General features: G+C 42.0%; 1 protein-coding gene across 1 annotated transcript; it reads left to right on the top strand.

Moving 5' to 3' along the window:
• Positions 1–3,052: 3,052 nt before the first annotated feature.
• On the top strand, positions 3,053–8,895 carry mych (myelocytomatosis oncogene homolog). The gene is made up of 3 exons (XM_086150138.1): positions 3,053–3,258; positions 4,832–5,381; positions 6,051–8,895. Exons 2-3 carry the CDS (start codon positions 4,847–4,849, stop codon positions 6,611–6,613), a joined length of 1,098 nt encoding a protein of 365 aa, XP_086006264.1. The 5' UTR covers positions 3,053–3,258; positions 4,832–4,846; the 3' UTR covers positions 6,614–8,895.
• Positions 8,896–21,229: the final 12,334 nt, after the last annotated feature.

Genomic DNA, 21,229 nt, shown 5'->3' with positions numbered 1-21,229 from the left:
AGTGAGAGAGAAAAGTATTTTCCACAAGCTTCACATTAAAACTGCAGACTTCCTGTTTCACATATACAGTGAGTGGTCATGTGATGTGGGTTTTCCAGTGATTTTCATGGGCAAAGATTCATCCTGAAAATGTGCTCAAAGGCTGGTGGAAAGCGCTTTTCATTGCTATTTACGGAGGAGGATGTATGAATTTGGATGCAACATTAGCTTCGCATGTCACATTTATTTCTACGAGACAAGATCTGTGCAGAACCTCTAAACTGCTTTCCCGCGTCTGGCCATCGAACGCCCAGCTGACAGCTGTAGGGCGGTCGTGTTGAATGGAAAAGACGGTCTCTTGTAAATTCACAGCGAGATTATCGTTGTGGAATTCTCACAAGGTTCAAAACATTTTTTTTTCTGAATGGTATTTATTACACCGCTGCAAAAAGGTGTAGAATAAGATGCTAATGTAGTGATATTGATATTCAGAGGAAGCAACACGGGGAAAAATGAAAAGCTTATGACGCTAATCTTTGTAAATTTAATGACAAATTCAGGTTTCAGGGTTTATTCTTCAAACTAATAAAACAAATTGTGTGGAAATTAAATTTGAAAAAGTTACCTCATACAGCTAATCTTGAGGATGGAAGGAAGGAAATATTTTTTGGGTGATGAGGGAGCTGAGTCTTGAAGATTCGCCGTGAACAAAACCAATCTAACTGCACCTTTTTGACATTTTCTTCAAAAGCATTTGCTCCAAAAGTAAACAGTGAGATTAAGAGATTAAACAAACGGAAACCTGCCATTTGACTGGAACGTCAGAAGGTTTGCAAGCCTCTTAAACATCAGACTCATTTCTCCTCAAAGTAACATAAGTCAGTTGTGACTTACGCTTGAAGAATGTTACTTAGAAACCATGTTAAATGGATTTCATTATATAATTTTGATTTGCTCGTGGTTAAAGGATCCGGAAATCCCGGAATCAAATAGTTAGTCAGACAGTGAACCAAACAGTGAATCACTCAGCCTGTCAGGAAGTTTGGTTCTGGGAGCTGGAAGGAGGCCAGTGAGCCAGTCTGCCACCAGCCTGTAGGTGGCACATTAACCCACATATTCCCCTGCTCTCCATCCTTTGTGTCTGATATCTCCCGCTATTACAAAATGTTCTCTGCTCCTGCGATCCGCCCTACACCAGCTGCTAAGCGCGCACGCGCACGCGCACACAAATCTGAAACACTATATACATAATATATATATATATGTGTGTGGGTGCATATATATGATCTATTGTCTCTCTTTTTTACATATGTCATTAATTGTTTCTCTGTCTTTTTTGTCTTTATATACATAGATGTGTGAATATGTGTTATGTATATATATATATATATATATATATATATATCTGTGTGTATATATAATTTATTGTCGGTCTTTTTGTCTTTTTTTTCTTCTTTATTGAAATCATTATGGTCCTTCAGTTTATGAAAACGTAAAATGTATTTACACTTTGCATTGACGCAAAAAAAAAACAGTTTCTCCGAGTGCAGAACGCGTGCAAATACAGATAAATAATAAATACATTAAATAAAACACGTGAATTTATTACCATAAAATACAGCGTTGTTGTTTTTTTTTTTTTGTTTTTTTGGGAAATGCCGTCACACATCACGCTGGTTATGCAGCGGTAACTAACGGCATTTTGATCGCGGCATATTTTCATATTAAAATGACGCACGCTCTAGCCCATGTGGACACGCATTAAAGTGTGTGTGTGTGTGTCTGTGTGTGTGTGTGTCTGTGTGTGTGTGGAGACACGGAGCTGTTGTTGGCGGATTCCCGGAGGACTTGCTCAGACCTCACGTGATCAGAAGCTGACGCGTGATTGGTGGACATTTCGCGCACGTGTTCAATTGAGTTCTTGTCCGTTACGTAACCCACCGGCGCGCGGGAGGCGCGACAAGGGATGGAGGAGAAAAGGCGGTGTCTCAAACAGGGGATTTTGATAGTTATTTCATCTTAAAAAAAAAAAAAAACAAAACTTGAACATGCCGCATATTTCGAATTGACAAGTTTTTCTTTAATCACCGTTTTAGCAATAATTTCCCGAAGTGAAGCATATTTAAAATGATAAAATATAAAAAACACTGAAACACAAAGTGAACAGATGTATCCTGGGGAAGATTACGATATTAGTTTCTGTCTTCTCCTTTTCAAAACATTCATTACATGAATCGAAGCAGTAGTTAAAAGCGCAATTCTATGTTTCCATAAACGGGTTCCCTTTGCGCGCTGCTAAATTTGTAATTGGAGTAGATGCAGTAATACGAGTGATAGTAGTAGTAGTAGTAGCAGAAGAGGTAATCGGAGGAACCGGGGATAAATGGATGGTGAAACACTTGGAAGATGTGTGGGATGTACTTGTCTGTCTGTCTCTCCTGTGAGACAGGCGTTTAAATACTGTAACCTCACTTACGAAAGACAATATACACATTATCTTTGTGCGTGCACAAACATCGTTCCCCACTAAAAACATGTTTATTTACTTGTAAACGACTCATCCATGTCACCAAAGGAGAGCCGACCCCAAACGACCCGCGTTACCGGTCCTTGTTCCCCCCCTTTTCCTTTGTGAAAATCTCAGTTTGAGTTTTGTTTTTTTTAAATGCTACACCCAGAGTGCGGAGGAGGAGGAAAAAGAGGGGAAGGGGAAGGGGGAGGCCGGTAGACAGTAAGGCAGCGAGACACTCAGCCTCTTCTTTCAATCCACGTGTGATTCAGTCCCAATTTTTGCCGCCACAGTATTCCTGGAATTCAGAGTGTGATTCTATCAATGCGCAGTGGCAAAAAGTAGATCCACCTCCAACGCGCAAAAAATTGGGCTCCGCGTCATCTTGGCTTTTCACGCGTGGACTCGATCGAATAGGCGTCTGCTGCCGTCCACGACGCGACAGGTCCCGGTAACGGTGCGTGTCGGGCGTGGTTTATGGTGTGGTTTTGGCGCGAGTTTGCAGGTCGCGGAGGCCGCAGCGCTTCCTTTGGATAAATGTGGACGACCAGTACGGCCACACCCACTCAGTCTCACAGTAGCCGGCGAAGAGGGGATCCTTTACATCATGCCGCTGTGCTCCAACTTAAATTTTCAGCGCAGAGAACCCCAAAACAATAGATATTTTTAGTATCACCCCACCCTCTGTGGACTTACTCTCACACCTGGGACGATATTTCTGTGTTTTCCCGCTTCGTTTTGAAATTATCTTTCATAAGGACGTCCTTGGGGTAAGTCAGCTGGAATTAAAATGGCTTGTTAGCTAACATAACTTTTTCACTGTGAACGCCAACGGGTCCTCTGTGTGTGTGTGTGTGTGTGTGTGTGTGTGTGTGTGTGTGTGTGTGTGTGTGTGTGTGTGTGTGTGTGTGTGTGTGTGTGTGTGTGTGTGTGTGTGTGTGTGTGTGTGTGTGTGTGTGTGTGTGTGTGGCTTCTTGAGTGTACATGGATGTTAAAAGTGATAAATGGAAGTAACGCTGAAAATGGAAAATACCGGTTCCTGCTCACGCGAAATGAATACCCTCCCACACTCCACCCCTTCAAAGCCCCTCAAACGTCACCTCTTTATTCTCTTCTTTTAACTTTGCCTACATTTCTTTTTAACATTCCACTTTAATGCTATAACCACACGATTCCGACTGCTTTATAGGAATTTGTCGCTGCTTTGCTAGCGTTTTAAGGGACATATGCGGCTGGGCTGTGTCCACATGGACTCTCCTGTCTGCTGATGAAGCGTTGCAATCCAGAATCCCGTTCATTTAATCGCAGATTAAACGGTTAAAAGTTTGTAAACGTTCGTTGGTGGAGTCACACGTGATTCCTTTTGCTGCAATTAATGCATTGTTAATCGGCTTCCATTGGAGGGTATTGACAAGGTAATCGACAGTTTTTTTTTCCTGCCGATTCATCACATTTTTGGGCTACTTTTAGTTCGGGTTTCCCAGTGATGGAACATAATGGCATCCTTTAACTCACCACCACACACACAGCTGCATTGTATGCACTCTGAATACTCATGAACCGTAATTACCTACATGGGTTATTATTGGACACCCACCTCTAGAATAGGGCTGCCTCGGCTTCCTTGACATTAAGCAAAACTGTTTCTGAGCTTATATGGTTGTGGGTTTTTTTATTTGTTTTGCCACAGCAGTTGAAATACGTGAAACTATTTTCTAGTTTCAGGTTACAAGAGAACTCTGCTATCCCTACATTTTGCGTTGAACAGAGTAGTTTGTATGTAAGAGGCTCTGAAAGTGTCTTGATTTCCCTCAGGGATGTTGAATAGTACTTGGTCATGTGTGTCTGCGAAATAGTAGTGGAGGTTCAAGTGTTGAATAACAAAAAAGAGAAACAAAAGCCCACCCCTCCTTTCTTCTAAGGATTGTTTTCCATGCCAGCAGGCAGCTGTGCCCCATTCGCGGGACTTTTTATGAAGTTTCTGTGAAAGGAAAAATGTAAATTGTGGAAAAGAGGTGTTGATTTTCAGCCCTATTTCTCCCAGCTGTTCCTGTGATGTCATGGGGAGGGGGATGTAACATCTTTAAGGCGATTTATTGGCCTCCTAAATTGGTGAGGGTGGGGCCATAGTGATGTAAACACAGATAAAACGTAGGGCGCTGCAACTTGGGGTCTCACAAACTAGCTGGAACTTTCACTACAACATGTGGTTCTGCTGCTGCTAGGATTTACCCCGTTGACTCACACTACTTCAGAGCATGCTTGGTCTCGCTCTGTGGATTTAACCGCCTTCTTGCCTCTCTTTAAATTTTGATTTGTTGTTTTGTTTTTTTTCTTAATCAGATTCTTCAAGCCAACATGTTGCAAAGCGTTGCACAGTCGCAAGACTGGTTTTACCAAGATCCATTGTTCCTTGATGATGACTTCTGCCAAAGTTTGATAAAGGACCTCGATCTGCTGCCGACACCCCCCCAGTCTCCCCCGATGAAGGCCGGCATGGGGAGCACAAAGCCCCTCTCCAAGGAGGATCAGCTGAGCTACGTGTCGGATATCCTGCTGGAGGACCACGACATGCAGCACAACTGGAGCTACGATTTGTTCAACTCCGGCGTGCCTTTGAAAGAGGGACAGCTGTGTTCGCCACTGGAGGAAAGTGGAGATGACTGCCTCTGGCAGTGCTTGGCCGCCGATAAGTCCCTGGATGAGAAGTTTGTGTCGACCGTGCTTGGCTCCAGCCCGCTTTTATCAGACATTGACACCAGCATTTTCGAGGGGCTCGCTGGGTCCACACTGGACTGCCAGCAATTTATGGAAACTCCGGAGCCCAGCGAAGCCACATCAGACTACGGGTCCGCTGGAGGTGAATTTTCAACCTCCTCGTCCAGTGACTCAGGTGAGCTCACGTGTCCTGGTATATACCACTTGTATGATTGTTCTTTGAAAATAGTTATTTGATCTTCGATGGAATTTGGTTCTTATCTGCAGTGTTTTCTTGTTATTGTGCAGCTTATCAGTGCAAGCACTCCCAATCCTAGGCATTTAATTGATAATTTGTTGTTAATGTTTAGTGGCACTGAGCCCAAACTGTTCTTTGCTCTCTGGTTATCTGAATTGCAGACACCCACCTGTGTAAAAAAAAAAAAAAAAAAAAGAAGTTTTTGAAGTGTGCTCTTTTGATTGACATGATAGGACGAGAGGTTTTAGGAGAGTTATGATTTCAAGACTTTGGGTGTCTGTAAGCTATGTCCAGAGGTATCATTTGTGGCTTTGTGCATTTACTCTTATTGGGTCATTTTCTGCCTCAAACATGTTTGCCCGAACACAAGCCGGGAAGTGGCATTGAAACTGAGGACTGACACTTGTAACTGCTGGTGCTGCACTTCTAACTAACTTTAGAGGCACCGCCCTGGTTAAGTGTTTTCAAACATTTTAATCTTTACCTTACAATAGATGAAAACATGTCAGCTTCCCAGGTGTTAGTGTATGGGAGCCAAGCCCACATGATGTATTGGTCTGTTCTCCTCTCAAAAACACATTTGTAACCTCTGTTGCTCTCTTTCAGAGGAGGAGATCGACGTTGTGGGGTGTTGCACCTCCAATCCCCTAGAAGACCTTTCCACCCATCAGCAGGTGGAGGAGGAAGAGGAGGAGCAGCGGGATATTCAGCGTCATCAATTTGAGATCCAGCTTCAGCACAACTATGCCGCGCCTTGCCCTGCCTCACCACCACCTTCATCCTCCTCGTCCACATCCAACAAACGCTCGAGAGGGAGTGACAGCTCGTCACGTTTCCATTACTCCTCACGCAGCTCCTCAGCATCGTCACGTTACCACCACTCATCGCGAAACTCGACAGAAACAGAGGATGAGGAGGAACGGCGGCGGACACACAATGTAATGGAGCGTCAGCGGCGCAATGAGCTAAAGAACTGCTTCATGCGCCTTCGTGACAAAGTGCCCGAGTTGTCGCACAATGACAAGGCCTCCAAGGTGGTGATCTTGAAGAAGGCCAGGGACTGCATTCATGGCTTGGAGGATGAGGGACAGAGACTTCAGACGAGAAAGGGCAGACTTAGAGCCAAGCAGGAAGTGCTGAAAGCCAGGCTGGAGCAGCTTCGCAGCTAATGGAGCTGGAACAGACTGATGGGGGGCGGGGGTGATTAATTTAGGCCTTTATAGACACCAGAGGGAGAGGGGCAGAGTGAGGGAACAGACAATGTATGTACTGCGTATGGTAACCGGGAGATTAAGAGATGGTGTCATGCTGAAAGAGCGCACAAAATTAACATTTCATTTTCAATAGTAATTCTGTCGAGACTGTACAACTGCAGCATAGACATAACACAAATACTTATACACTCATTGCCTCAGAATTGATCATTCTCATGCCTTGACTGCTGACTGTTGTAGAGCCTAGGATGTTTTAATAACACAGACAAATGGAGCAAATGTTTAATTTTTGTTTCCTGTTTTATTGTTATTATCAGGCTGGATGCACACTGAAGGAATACATTTTAAAATAATTACAGTGCAGGTGGAAATTCTGCGCCGAATAACCGGAAGCCACCTCAGCTTAGTAGCTGAATGAAACTTGAATTAATTTTCAGGATGATTTATAGCCATAGTAACCAGTGATCCCTCCACTCTTGACAGGAGTTCGATGATGGCTTTGAGGTTATTAGGCTAGCTGCACCTCCATCAGCTCTTGGGTTTTTTTTTTTACTTTATTTTTTTTTTTAGACTTTGTCCTTAGCGTGTATCCAGTTCTCAGTTGGCCTCAGATGGACCCTCGGGTCCAACACCACTGTTTTCAGGTTAGTGTATGTCAATGACAATACTGTACAAACAGGTTTGATACTGTACGACATGACAAGGCCCTGCCGCTTCGGTTCGCTCTAGCTCCAGCTCCTCGCAGTGTGCCTATGCGTCATTTCTGAAGCTCCCCAATTGAGTTACTAGATAGTAGAACCGGTCAATCATTTGAACCTTTAAGGTAGCCATATTTAACCTCGTTCAGGTATTGGGGAGTTTTGAATTGGAAGGTGAACCGAAGCACAAGCTGGTAGCAAGTCAGCCAAAGTTGAAGGTGAAAAAGGCATTTGGGTGTAGAGGTTTTTTCTGGGCTGGCTGGTGAAGCCCTGCTCTTACCTTTTCAAAGGTTCTGGTCGGAGGTAGCTGCAACACCGCCATACTGTGACACTTAGCTCTGTTGCTCATAGTGGGTCTTTACTTTTTTTGATACTGGTATCTTAAGTGAAAATGTGTATTCGATTACCATAAGTCCTGAAATGACATTGTGATTCAGTTGACACCCTTCATCAATCATGTGGTCAAGATTCTGTATTGGTAGGATCTTCCTGTGTTTGGAGGATACCGGATCATGCCAATTTTCAGAGATTGATCACATTCTCTCAGCAAACAATATTAAGACTTATGAGGCAATTTTTTTTATTCACGTTTAAAGACTGCGGGTCGCTGACTTTTAGCAACATTCCCCTGTCATCAAAGACACACAGCATTCACCAAGACTGTTCTGTTATCTGTTTGTTCCACAAAACAGCTGCTGAGAGCTGCAATGAGGTATGAGCCCCAAAGTATAAGCCCCAAGTATAAGCCCCAAATGAGCTGCAACTCTACAAATGGTTTTCCACAAGTGGGTTGTTACTTTGGGGCTGGATCTCAAGACCCCAACAATTGATGTTAAAGAATGACTTAAGTGTTATTATCCATTATTGATAGTGTTGTTTTTATCAATGTGCTGTTTGCAATAAAACGGACACGAAAGATTTTGCTTTGTTTTTTTTTGTTTTGTTTTTTTTCCAAGCGTTAATGTCTTAATGGAATGCGTACGTGAGTGTACTTGAACAGACCTTAGGTTGGTGGGATTGAGCTGTGATATCAAAGGAGCCTGTTATGCCTTGAAATGACTGTTTTCATAACTTTTTCACTTCAGGACATTTGGTTTCCTTGGGTTTCAACGCTGTTGCTGTTTAGTTAAACCCTTGTCTTCCTTAAACACAGACTATTTCCAAGGGAACAGTCTTGATATTCCCTATCAGATAACTGCACCCCCGCCCCGATCAGGAGCATAAGTCACATTGTATATCCACCTCGTCTGACACCGATGGGTTTTAAGAAGATGGCAATGATGTCTTTTTTGCATGATGAAAACCTACCTCCATCTGGCTGCTGTCTGGCCTGGAATGCTTTTTTTTTTTCCATATTTCTGTTTTTCATTATTTGTTTTAAATATTGTACAGATTTTTGAAATGTAAATATGTTTTGTTATTGTAAATTATTTTAGCTTTTTTTGTTTAAATGAATTTCAGGCTATTAAAGTAATGGTCTTTACCAGCAGCACTTTTTTTTTAATGCGAATTAAAAAAATAAACGAGGTGGTCAAGTAAGTCGAGTTTTATTGCACGAAAACACTCATGGGGTTTTGAATAATGCATAACTGGACCATGTGTTCAAATTTTATTTTAATACGGAAAGTAACATCCATCAAGACACACTTCTCTGCAAAAACACATTTCTTAGTAAATTGGTAAGGAGTAGTGGTAATTGCGTGATTTCCTTCATAGCTCGCATTCTTCAGTAAATTAGTCATTTCACAAAACATTAGATACAGATACCTGTTAGGTGGATTTTTTACCGCTGGTGGGCAAAAATTGCCTAATTTCCATAAAACAGCCTAAAATATTACGATTGGAAATGTATTACTCAAATAACATACACTAAAACGAGCAAAATCTAAAAACTGCATAACAACACATGAAATTAGCAAAATCAACACTTTTCATAATGAGAGGGCAAGAAGTTCCAGTGGCCAACTGGGTTCTTCTGGATTCCTTATCCTCCCACAGTCCAGTGTCAGCTGGGACTGGCTTAATGGTTACTTTTATATCTTTCTTATGACTACAAAAACAATGAAGGGAACCACTGATAACTAAATGACCAAAAATAAAAAATGAAAACTACCAGGTAATTGACCAATGAAATGCTTCCATGTCTTGTCATAGTTAACATTTTTTCTTTTCTTTGGATCCGGGGCGCTGTAGCAACCCTTCCTGACCCTGGTACAAAGAGGGGTGCTAAAAAGTTAAGGTATGATAAGTGGTAGTTACAACAACTAGCCAGGAGTTTGACCAAGCTGAAGCTCTTTCTATTTTTATAAACCATAGGCCAAAATAAAGAAAGTCCAAACTCGAATTGCAGACAAAAACATTTCAACTGAAATCAAATAAGTACTACCTACATCCAAACCACACCAGAAATAGAATTAAACTGACATATGTAGTCGATGTAAATGACAAATTCAATGCTTTTGGCAAAAATTCTACTACTTAACTAAGCATTTAAAAACAACTTGTTGCCTCTGCCGCCCCTGGCTATGAGTGTTGTCTGAGTCCAAAGTGTCAGCCAGGTATGAGGTTGTGCAACCTGGGCTCAGTCCATGTGTTACAGTGACCATATGGAGCAGGTGGACATGTGCCACACAGGTGTGTGTGTGTGTGTGTGTGTGTGTGTAATGAAGATGAAAACACTTAAATGCTACTTAGGTGTGTTCGTCTATTTTATTTTGACAGCCTGAGTCTGAACACACATTTCTTTTCAAGTGAACTACTTGAATCGAATTTTTAAATGAAACCTTTATTTGTTTAAATATTCATTTTAAACCGCTCAAATGAAGTGATTCTGGCATATACCTTTCCCCCTTCCAGAACAGATATTTGAGCTTCAGGAGCTGCTTTTCTTTTCATTTTCTTTTTTCATGTAAAAGGACAGATCTGGGCTACAGACAGTTGAGTTAGTATGCTTCAGTGGACTTCAGGCGTGTGCTTTCAAAGAGGGGCGCACACTGTGCGTATGTGTTTGCCGCAATGTAGGTCAAGGTGAGCAAGTGGATATGCCTGTTAGGTGTGAGATAGCAGCAAACAGATCAGCTCAGGAGCCATAAAAGCCTTTTCATCAGCGACTGACAGATTAGGTATGTTGTTTTATGAAGGGAGAGTCTCGATTGTGAGCGCTGAGCTTAAATCACATACACACATGCACATACTCTGTTTTCAGGTGTGTCGAAATACGTAGGCGGTGCAGTGAGAGCAGAAGGTGAGGTTTGTATACCTTGCCTAATACAGTGTGTACAGTATATTTTCATGACTATGTATATATACGTGTTGGAATGGATACCTGGAGGATGCAGGGTCTCCTCAGGGACGAGAGGCACAATGATGTTCAAGGATTCACAAAGAAGGGGATGGTGTGGCACGGGCGGTAGTCCGATTCCTGGTTGGTGGATGGCAGCTCATGGTTCATCCTTGATGGGCTGATTGCAGCCTTTAATAAAAAAGGATTTTGTCAATTATTATTAAAATGGTAGAGAATAAGGATTGCAGCTTTACTTATTGGCATATAAAAGAAGTCTCCATTACAGGCGTAAAAGGAGAGGGGAAGACGGCAAAGGTGCTCGGGCAACCTAATGACTGGTTTTATTTGTCTTGAATATACAATACAATATATAGTATGAAATACTGGAATACAGTGTGGTGTCTAGCGACTATTTTAGTTTGAACATTAATAACATGCTACACCGGACATAATTTTGGGCTCTGTTTTGGGCGCTGTGCCACTACTGATGAAATCATTAATGCCAAATGGACCAGCTACTCCACCAATGGGATGGTAGGGGTCTTTCAATGCTCAAGTTCATTGATATTTTCTTGGGGGTGTTGATATTTGTCTGAAGGAACATGGAAAAGGGGATTTCTCACAGCATGTAAACTTCTCAGGATGGGCAGATGGAGTCATCCTCCACCTTTCCAGAGGGACACAATGTGATGAGGAGCTACTTTGCCTGTTCTTTGACTTTGAATTGTACTTACAGCTAAACATCTTGGCCTACAAGTCAAATTCTTATGTGACTCGAGACTTAAGGGAGAAACGGGCGGATTGTTTAGAGAGATTGGTGTGTCGTCTGCAAATTTAGTGAACTTTAGAGGATTACTGGCAAACCGTAGGGTCGCAACGATTTACTCAAGCAATTTCTTGCTGGGAATTGAAGACCAGCGGGGGTTACCTTAAGAGATGCATCCTGCTAATGATTGTGTCAAGAAAAACTATTTACACTCTCAGTGTGAGCACAACTGATGCGGAGACAACGCCCCACAATGTCAACGGCCCAGTTTGAGCCAACATTAATATGCATATTGGGTGATCCGATCACTAGTGGTCATCTGTAACTACGTTAACTTGAGAATGTGTCCTCTTATCACTTCTGATTGTATTTCGTCTCCCCGCTCTACCACATCAGTAAAGATGAGCCTGCGCCGAAGGCAGAGATATACTTTCGATGTCCCGTGACTGCAAGGAATTAAATGACGATGGTGACATAATCTGAACACTACAGGATCTGTAGTGATATCACATTGTGATATTTCACTCCAGCGTGTTTAAAATAACTCAGACATAGTAAAATTATAAGTGGGCGTTATCTCCCCTCCAACCCACTATGTGGGTAAGCATCATAGCAAACAGCTTAATCCATTAATGCTTAGATTAGGCTTACATTTCTGACCCTTGGGTTCTGTCTTGGTCAATATGATACATAACAGTATTGGGATTTGTATATACCACAGAATTAATCAGAGTGTTTAAATTCTGAGTTATTTTTATTAAAACTCCCCTAATTTCAGTGTTTTTTCAAATCAAAAAGGATGGGAAATTATGAAAACAATTTGGGATTCCACTGGAAATTTAATTGCAATGTTTATTAAGCAGTCTTCAGCGTTTGTTTGTTTTTCTTCAAAGACAATAATCTCAAGTTATCAAGTCTGAGTTTGAGAAAAATAACCCTTGCATCATCTTTCCTCAGCATCGCAGCTATTAATCACTTTTGTGGAAGCAACTTTGTCCAAAGGTATTTTTAATGGCAATCACTACACCAGACAGCGTCTGGTAGACCATCGCTTTGGATTCACGCGACATAGTGAAGCCCACCTGTCCCTGCTTCCATGTCCGCGTAATCTCAAGCTCACGCCCTTTTGAATCACGTTTCAGGTGAACGAAAAGAAGAAAAATACCATAACAGACCAAGACCACTGTGTGTGTGTGCGTGTTTGTGTGTGGGTGTGTGGGTGTGTGTTGGGGTAGTACATGATCGCTCCCTGTTTGCTTACTTGCGGTTTAGTGAGTTAGTTATTTTGACTCATTTTGAGCTGTAATGCTTGAATGAAACACTGAGAGGAGAGCAAAAGCAGGAGTATCGATTGGGGCGTGGGGTGGGAATGGGGTTTGTCGACTGAAATGGCATTGAGAAACATGAGAAAAAGAGGTCTTGTCTCTGTTTCACTTTCCAACCAAGCAAGAATTTATGAGCGACTGTAGACAGAAAGCTATACCAAGATCCAATTCAAATCATATTGTCACCTCACACACACTTGTTTTACCGTTTTAAATCATTCACAGGGACCTGTTGTTTACATAACTCACCTCACACTACCTTCAGCCTGCTTCAGTAACATGCGAGTAATCTGCTTGAAAAAGAAAAACTCACCGAAATTTGCTCCTGTCACAGCTTTTTAATTTCTAGAAACTGATTTTTTCTTGATGAAAAATTGAATAAAAACATAGTGATGATGAGATGTTTTCTCCCCTCTCCTGTCCTGCCTCTGCTTTGATGGAAAGATAAATTACTCAATCATCTATCAAGTATCATCGCAGATGCTTTTTTTCCCTTACCATGTTTTGTTTGCTGCAGGTTATATCCAGCAAACAGTCTGCCGTGTTGGTTTAAAGCTCAACACCTCAAACTTTGTTATTACAAATGGAGTAGTGGTTGTTCATCCAATCTAAGACTGAATTATATAATCAACCGTACTTGCCTGAAACCATAACATCTGATTTTTCTTTGGACATATTTTAATTGGGTTTCAGGGCTGTTAAAAAAGGGATCTGTTGGTTGGTAAACAAAAACAATGCCCGCTGTTGTCAAAAGTACAAGAAGAAGATCAAGTGAAAAATAGCATCACTGGCAGGCTGCTTCTCCGATGTTAAAATAAAATTCTTTGTGGAAAAGCAAAAATTCAGTGACAGTTAGTTTACAGGGTTGAGGGCTTAAGACATTTTGACCCACTGATGAATCCAAAATTTTCCTCAAGTGTTAAATCCAAACAATAACCCCTCTGATCTTTTTTTGAAGGTCAAACCAGCCACTCTGACGCCGCCCTCGTGACCATCCGTCTCAACAGAGGCCCCCGTTCTATTCGCTTTTTTATCAGAGGGTAAGGCTTCTTTCAAAATGTCAATTACACACAAAACAAACTCACAGAGAATGGCGGCGATAAGAAAAGGATCATGTCTGTGCACTTGATGATAAAAAGCATTGTAAATAGACACGAATAGGCGAGGGAGGGGGTTTCAATGACCGCCTTTGGTGATTCCTCATGTTCCTTCCGGTTAATACTCATCTTATGTCCTTATACTATGTACTTATTTGTATGACAATACAAGCAGTTGTGAGAGAGGAGGATACAGAGAATAGGGTTAGATGGAGAAGGTTGATTTGCTGCGGTGACCCCTGAAGGGAGAAGCCGAAAGGAGAAGAAGAAGAAGACAAGCAGTGATAAAGATCCAAAACACTAAGCTGTAGGCGAATCATGTGACATTGCGATTTTAATAGCAGCCCCGACTACTCACAGTGATGAAAATAATAAATTTTCATCATATATATATATTAATTATATAATAATTTTATAATAAAGTCATAATAAAGCCAAGAAAGTGGTATTTATCATATGATTCAACGACAATGCAATGCAAGTTCATTAAAACAGACAAAAAAAAAAAAAAGAAACTAGATGTGGAACTTAATATCATACGATAACAGACAGATGTCTTGGGAAAGATTCTGGATACCACTAATTCCTTTACACTAAATTTCACACACATGATTTTAAGGCACAGGTTAACCTACAAAAAACACAGATTGTTTACTTACTGCCTGTGTGTGTGTTCACAGAAACAGAAGAGGGTGTTGCCAGTGATATTATTATGGTGGTTCCAACTTCTCAACTTACAAGCGGCGTGCTTTCAACCCAAAGACGTGTTTGAATAGCGGTTCTTGGAATTTGAGGAAGAGATGACTAATTCCATTATAAAAGACAATGGATGGACAGGATGCACAGATCCAAATTTAATCTGAAGAAGACAAGAAGGATCAGATGTCAGTAAAATATTGGGTTGGGCAGGAAACTTGATGGAGAGTATTCAACAACAGAAAGTAAAAAAAAAGCCCACGTGAAAATGTAAAATGATCAAATCTCTGAAATCCGTTTGACAACTTGGGTGATTAATAACAACAAGCAAAAAGTACTGTGGTACTATGTAGTAATATGGAGATGTTTTCATTTTTATTTCATTCAGCCTCCAATAATCCTTTGACACAATGTCACATGCGCGACATCGGAAGGCAGACGATGGCTGGAAAATACTGATCCTGTTCAAACTCTCTTCAGTCTCTCCTTGATCATTTCAAACACACTGGTGTGTCTGAGCGTTCAAAATCTGAACAATTTTTAGATCGTGACTTCATGAATGTAACAGAGCTGACCATTTAGAGAGAGGAGTCTCCCAGTAGAAGGGAGGTGAATGAGCATCAGCCGGCAGCTACTGCTGGTGACGGACAACAAAACTGACAGCTGAACTCACACCTCCAGTTCTCATGGAGGAACAGACATGGTTTGTCCACCTTTCCCCAATAATTGTGTCATCTAGACTCGTCCATGAACTTCCTCCATTGTTATAGCCTCGTTGCAAAACAAAGCTGAGCATCCATGCTTTGATATTGTTTACATCTCCTTTGCCATGACATCATGGGGCATCCCTCCTTCTGGTGAGATGTGAGTGTTTTTTTTAAGATCACTGAAGAGACTATCAATCTTCATTATATATCCAGACTTCACATTCTGCCAGCAATTTCAAGACTCTGTGGTATAAAAACAACTTAAGCGCAGCTGCTCACAGTTTATTTATAATGGCACTTCTTATGGTGGGGAGTAACTTTGTTCAAGCTCTTTTCATCCAAACTCCAGATCAATTCCCGCTAAAAATGACTTCTATAATAGCGTGGCAGTCCATGTGATATCACAGAACACGAGGCAGCTGCTCACGCTCATGGTCTTCATCACCATGTTCACACTGGAATGTTAAATCCACATTTATCCTGGATATGACTCAACAGCCAGTAAGTCTGCGCTCTTCCCGGCCTATTACGAGTCTGACGCAGCTGGCCTACATTCACCTCATCTGTAACCCATTACCCAGAACCCTTTGCTGTGGCGTCTGGCCAGTAGCTCCCCTTAGGGCCGCCATCCAGCTCCGATGATGCGTTTCCTGAGTCCACGTCAGTGCCTTTGACAATCTTGTTAAAATAATAAAGCTATTATAACGGAGCTGTGTCACGAGCATGGGATCCTGAGGGCGGCCTGTGTGGTGAAACACCCACAAACATCCGGTGTGTGCATGTTTTTTTGTTGATGCATCTTGTAAAACTTGTTTCACGCAGAAAAAAAAAAATGAATTCAAAATTGCCGCTGGCCTGTCTCAAACTAAAACAGTTGATTATTCACACTCAAGCTGCAGACCACGAGCTGAATGAATGGCGATGAGTAAACAATAATGATGAATCCTCAGCACTTTTCTGAATAGTAAATCATTTTTTCCACCATATTTCTTAGAGCAGTGTTTCCCAACCACTGTGCTGCGGCACATTAGTGTGCCGTGAGAGATCATCAGGTGTGCCGTGGAAAAATGCCCACTTTCACCTAAAATTATTTATCCAACGCAAATAATGTGTCTTCCTATGTCTATGTGGGCAGCGTGCCCATTCGATGGCAATGGGTAGTGAATTAACCAGTGCATCTGTGTATCAGAGCGATTAGTGACGCTTTGCAGGATACATTTTTAAAATAAAAAGTACTTGTATCTGCGTAAACAAACAGGCAGCATTGTTGAAAACTACCAAGACGAGTGAGAAAGCAGTGAAAGCTTGCTACAAAGTCGATGAACTCATCTCTAAATCCAAACAGCCACACACTGTAGCAAAACATTAATACTACCCGCCGGCAACATCATTGTATAGGAAATGCTCGGCTCTGGCGTTGATAAAGAAATAGCCCGAGTTCTCTTAAATAATACAATTTTCAGACATATTGATGACATGTCTTTGGACATTTCAAAAAAGTATTCTGGAAAAGTTGCACATCAGAGGGAAATTTGCATTGCAACTTGACGAATCTACAGACATTAGATATATTAGAATTCACACTAAGTAAATTGAGACCACGGTTTCATTCTAATTCGTTAAAAACTGTTTTTGACATATTTATTTGGTGGTGTGCCGTGTGATTTTTCGAATGTGAAATATGTGCCGTGGCTCAAAAAAGGTTGGGAAACACTGTCTTAGAGGCATTTCAACACACACACATTTTTCACATTAATATATAATGGAAATATATTTGCAACATTTTGTTATGGGTTAGCACAATTGTGACTTTCCTTTTTCTCTGCTAAGGAATGTCCGTAAGTCTTGGGCCAACAGCTTTGATGCCGGCCGTTGCCGGGTTGGCAGCCGGAGGTGCGAACGCCGGGGTAAAGCGGCATCACCTCTGTCTTCATGTGTAAATGTGACAGACTTGACGGCTGCTTGTTTTCAACAGTAAGTTAAGAAGTTTGCTTTCACCTCCTGTTCTTTCTGCTCGCACCTCCTTCTTCTCCTCCTCCGTCTCCCTGCCATGTGAGTGTGAGGTGTGAAAGTGATTTCAGGTGAACAACTTCATCAACATACTTAAGGAAGCAACTATCTGTCTGTGCTGCACTTCTGTCTTCCTCTCGCTCTCGGCTGGTGTCTTTTTTTTTGGATTGAAAATTACCCCGCCTCCCACTGACTTCTCATGCCAAGCTTTCCGGGACCCTACATACTTTCGCTGGAGTTTGTTTGTAATGTAATTTAAATGAGCAGCTATTCATCGCAAACAATCTTGTGAAAAGTCACACTGAAAACCAAATCAAACCAGATTAGGGTCCATTTAGATGGATTGCCCACTCCAAACAGCATCTGATGTTCAAAAGAGGATTACCAAATCTTGGGATTTCCTCCTATATGTGCGTTTACCTTGACTAGATATGCGTTTATTTGAAATGAGTTTGATTTAGATGACATGTTGGGACATTGGTTAGCGCTACCGCCGCACAGCAAGAAGACTCCTGGTTCGATATTCCGACAGGAGTCTCCTTGTTCTCCCTGTGTCGACATGGTTTTTCCTCCACGTTCTGCGGTTTCCTTCTACAATCCGAATACATCCAGTTGGTCAATGGGAAACCTTAAATTGCTCAGATTTGTGAATGAGAGAGTGAATGGTTGTATGTCTATATGTGGACCTATAACAGAATGCCAATTGGACAAGGTCAATGACAGCTATGATAGGCTCTGGCATGCTGAGTTCAAGATAGTTAGCTGATAACTATTGATAGTAGTTGACAGTTTATAATGAATGACTGAACGCAGGAATGTGATTAATTTCTCTATTTTGGCTGACATTTGTATCTATTTGATTTTTGTGTTCCAGTATCACTTAGATATAATTCTCAGTTAGTCTTTTGGTTAATTCATTGATGTGATTGTAGTATGCATTATGTCGTCATGACTTTTGACTACCTTGGAGAGGCAGAGTTGTCAAGTCATGATTGTGAAAGATTAGAAGGCAGCTACACTCACCTAAAAGTCAAACCCCTAGTTTCACCCTATTCTTCAGTTTAAAGAAAAAACAAAAACTACTGATCTATTCAATAAAAGCTTTAAAAATAATGGGTGGATGGTCAAGATTGACCACCTTGATTTCAAAGTCGTTTGTATGTTAAACCATGATCTCTTTGAAACAGATGCTTCCATTATTTCTATTCTTCCCCCCTTTGTTGGAACCAAGCCCTGGTGTATTTACACCTGCACATGCACGCATGAAACTACATCATATGATTATGATGTAGTTTAAGATGATACAGTGCTCATTGATGTAAGTGAATGCAGAGCAGGGACATTCCCCACTGTAAGGGAAAAAAGACATAAGGAGGGTCGAAAAATCCCCACAGATGCTTGGCCCACTCTCTAGATTGGTTTCAATAACCTGTGACAAATTAAGAGAAAGATCTGACATTTCACTTTGTTTCAGCCTGACACCCTCTCATCAGATGGTCTTTTCTTCTTCTCTATTCGTGGTTTGACTCAAAACAAAATGTTCTCATGCAGATGGACCAGGCTGACACGTGGTTTGGTTTCAGAGGGGTCCAAAGCACTGTCTAACATCTATATGCAAAAAACAGTAATGCTCTGCTCCCCTGCAGGCAAGTTGGGGTTTCTGTGTTCTCCCCCGAGCCAATCCGATTAGCACACTAGGTAACAGCCACTTCATGTCCACAATAGCCTTCCAGAAGAAAAAAACAAAAACAAAAAAAAAAAAAACGAGGCTGCTCATTCATCTCAATGAGAGCAGCGTATTTTCGCGATGAAGGAGGGATGGCCTTTTTCTGAGAGACAGTAGTGGGTGAGATTAGTGACAATGGAAATGCACCCCACCGCCACATACCACTCTTCACCTGCAATTAATTCTTTTGTTTTCTTCTCCATGGATTCTCTGGGAAACTTCCGTTACTGCTTAGGTTTGTATCATCGGGTATACTGAAGTTAACTTGAGCAGTTGTTACCTTTATATTGTTTTTGCTGCATTTGTGTCGATGGATATGTGTGTACCTCAAAATAGAAAGCGGCTACTGACGAACCAACACAAAAGCATGTGCACATCTAAGGCTGCATTATCCCAGAATATACACACATAAATTGAATGTAAAAAAACATGCAATTCGACTATAAGGTGCACATAAAAGTCTTAGATTTTCTTCAAAAATGTGCGGGGCGCCCTATAGTGCAGTGCGCCCTGTGTGTGTTGTTGTAAGGCGGACGTAGAAGAGAACACCATGAGAACGGTAAAGGGGGAAGTGTGGGCATTGATTGTATATTGTCAGGGTATCACACCTGGGTCCAATTTGTAATCGGCGCCAGCTGCAGCAGATGCCGCTAATCAAGATCCCTATAAAGGGCAGCAGCACGCACCGGGGGATTGTGGCTCTCACAGACCACTGCGGAGCCCTGCCATGACTGGACACCTACCCTGTTATGACTGGACCCACCTGGCCGGCTGGTGTAACATCTGACCCTGCTGTGACCCTTCCTTACCCCGTTACGACCGGACCCGGCCGGTGTAACATTGGACCGTGACCCTTCTTGCCTTCACCTGTCCTGCCTGCAACCCGTCCTGGTGAGACCCAGCCCTGTGCAACTCTGTCTCGGGGCCAGGGGCTTACCAGTGACACTCTACCTGCCGTTCCAGATAATAAAGCGCTTTCAACCCAGATTCTGCTCTGAGGTGTGGTTCCCTGCCCGAGTCCACCCAGTGACATATATATAAAAGAACAGGTATGTGCGTTATGTAGAACATTGTTGTTTTAACAACCCTGACAACATCGCCGACAAACACATCCGGCTCGGCTACATCAGTAGCTCACTTTTGACATCCCAGCGAGTCACACTGTGGAGAAGAAGGGGACCAGCACGGTAGCGATATGCGCAATGGGGTGTGAAAAGTTTTCTTGGAGACCACAGTTTCACTAAGCGTGGAAGGCAGCGCCGGGCGAGTTACGCCACAATTTGCAAATGGATTGTAGATGCTCGGGCTAACGTGTCTGCTGGCACTATTTGACCTTTTGCAAAAGCCAGCATCATTTCCGAGGAGCCGCACAGCACGAAAAGTGACTGACAGTGAAGAAAGTGAACCTGCATGTTTGTTGGAGATTTAGTGCAGCTGTGCAAATCAGAAACAGAGGATGAGGCCTTCGATTGATTTGATGACTATTACCGTTAAACATGTGAATACCAAACTCAGTTTTGCTCCCACTCATTTTTTTTAAATACGCACACTTGTATGCGTGTGTAAGGTGGACGTAGTAGAGGACACCATGAGAACATTAAAGGGGGAGGTGTGGGTGTGGATTGTATATAAAACCCGCGCCCTATAATCAGGTGCGCCTTAGGTGTCTGTTATATACAGCAATGGCATGCATAACTGTGACTGCGCCTTTTAGCGCAGCCTTACGGTCGTGAAAAAGGGGTAAAACTTGACCTGGAAATTTCCGCTTCTCTTGCAGACCCCCCTCCCTTCTTAAGACGTGTTAATGTTATCACCTGGTCATTGCAATTGCAAATTCGATCAGTACCTTTCCCTCCTCCCCCCTCTGGTCGAAAGAGAAAAACGGCTAAAAGTAATAAGAGCAAACAAAAGGACTTGACTTAGTAAGAACATTTATTTGGTCATAAACTATTCCAAATAAATTGCCATGAACATATTGTGAGCATATTGCACAACTTTTTTTGTTTTTAGCATTTTTAAGCAATTTTTACATAAAATGGAGATCCTTTTCTACATTTCCTACAGGTGTACTTGTGGCAAATGGCACATTTCTCTGCACTACGATTTCTGTTGCAACTCCGACACACTTGGCATGTTGTCGTTTTCCCTCAGAAACCCTTTTCATTTCACGTAGAGCCTCCTTTCTCTGTTTTTCCTGTTCAATAACCTGCATGTGTTTATTTCTCAGTTCTTCTGCAAGCTTGAACTGGAATGTTCTCCTTGA

The sequence above is a fragment of the Fistularia commersonii genome, chromosome 7 (genome assembly GCF_037954325.1).
Source record: "Fistularia commersonii isolate RoL2024-O1a breed Wild chromosome 7, RoL_Fcom_v1.0, whole genome shotgun sequence".
NCBI classification, from domain to species: domain Eukaryota; kingdom Metazoa; phylum Chordata; class Actinopteri; order Syngnathiformes; family Fistulariidae; genus Fistularia; species Fistularia commersonii.
Note: the sequence above shows the minus strand (reverse complement) of the source record. Positions and strands in the feature narration are given on the sequence as shown.

What these genes read in the sequence shown, in the direction of transcription:
- mych (XM_086150138.1), top strand. Translation starts at nt 4,847, where the DNA reads ATGTTGCAAAGCGTTGCACAGTCGCAAGACTGGTTTTACCAAGATCCA. An exon ending in CTCCTCGTCCAGTGACTCAG is followed by an intron (nt 5,382 to 6,050) that starts GTGAGCTCACGT and finishes GCTCTCTTTCAG; the next exon opens with AGGAGGAGATCGACGTTGTG.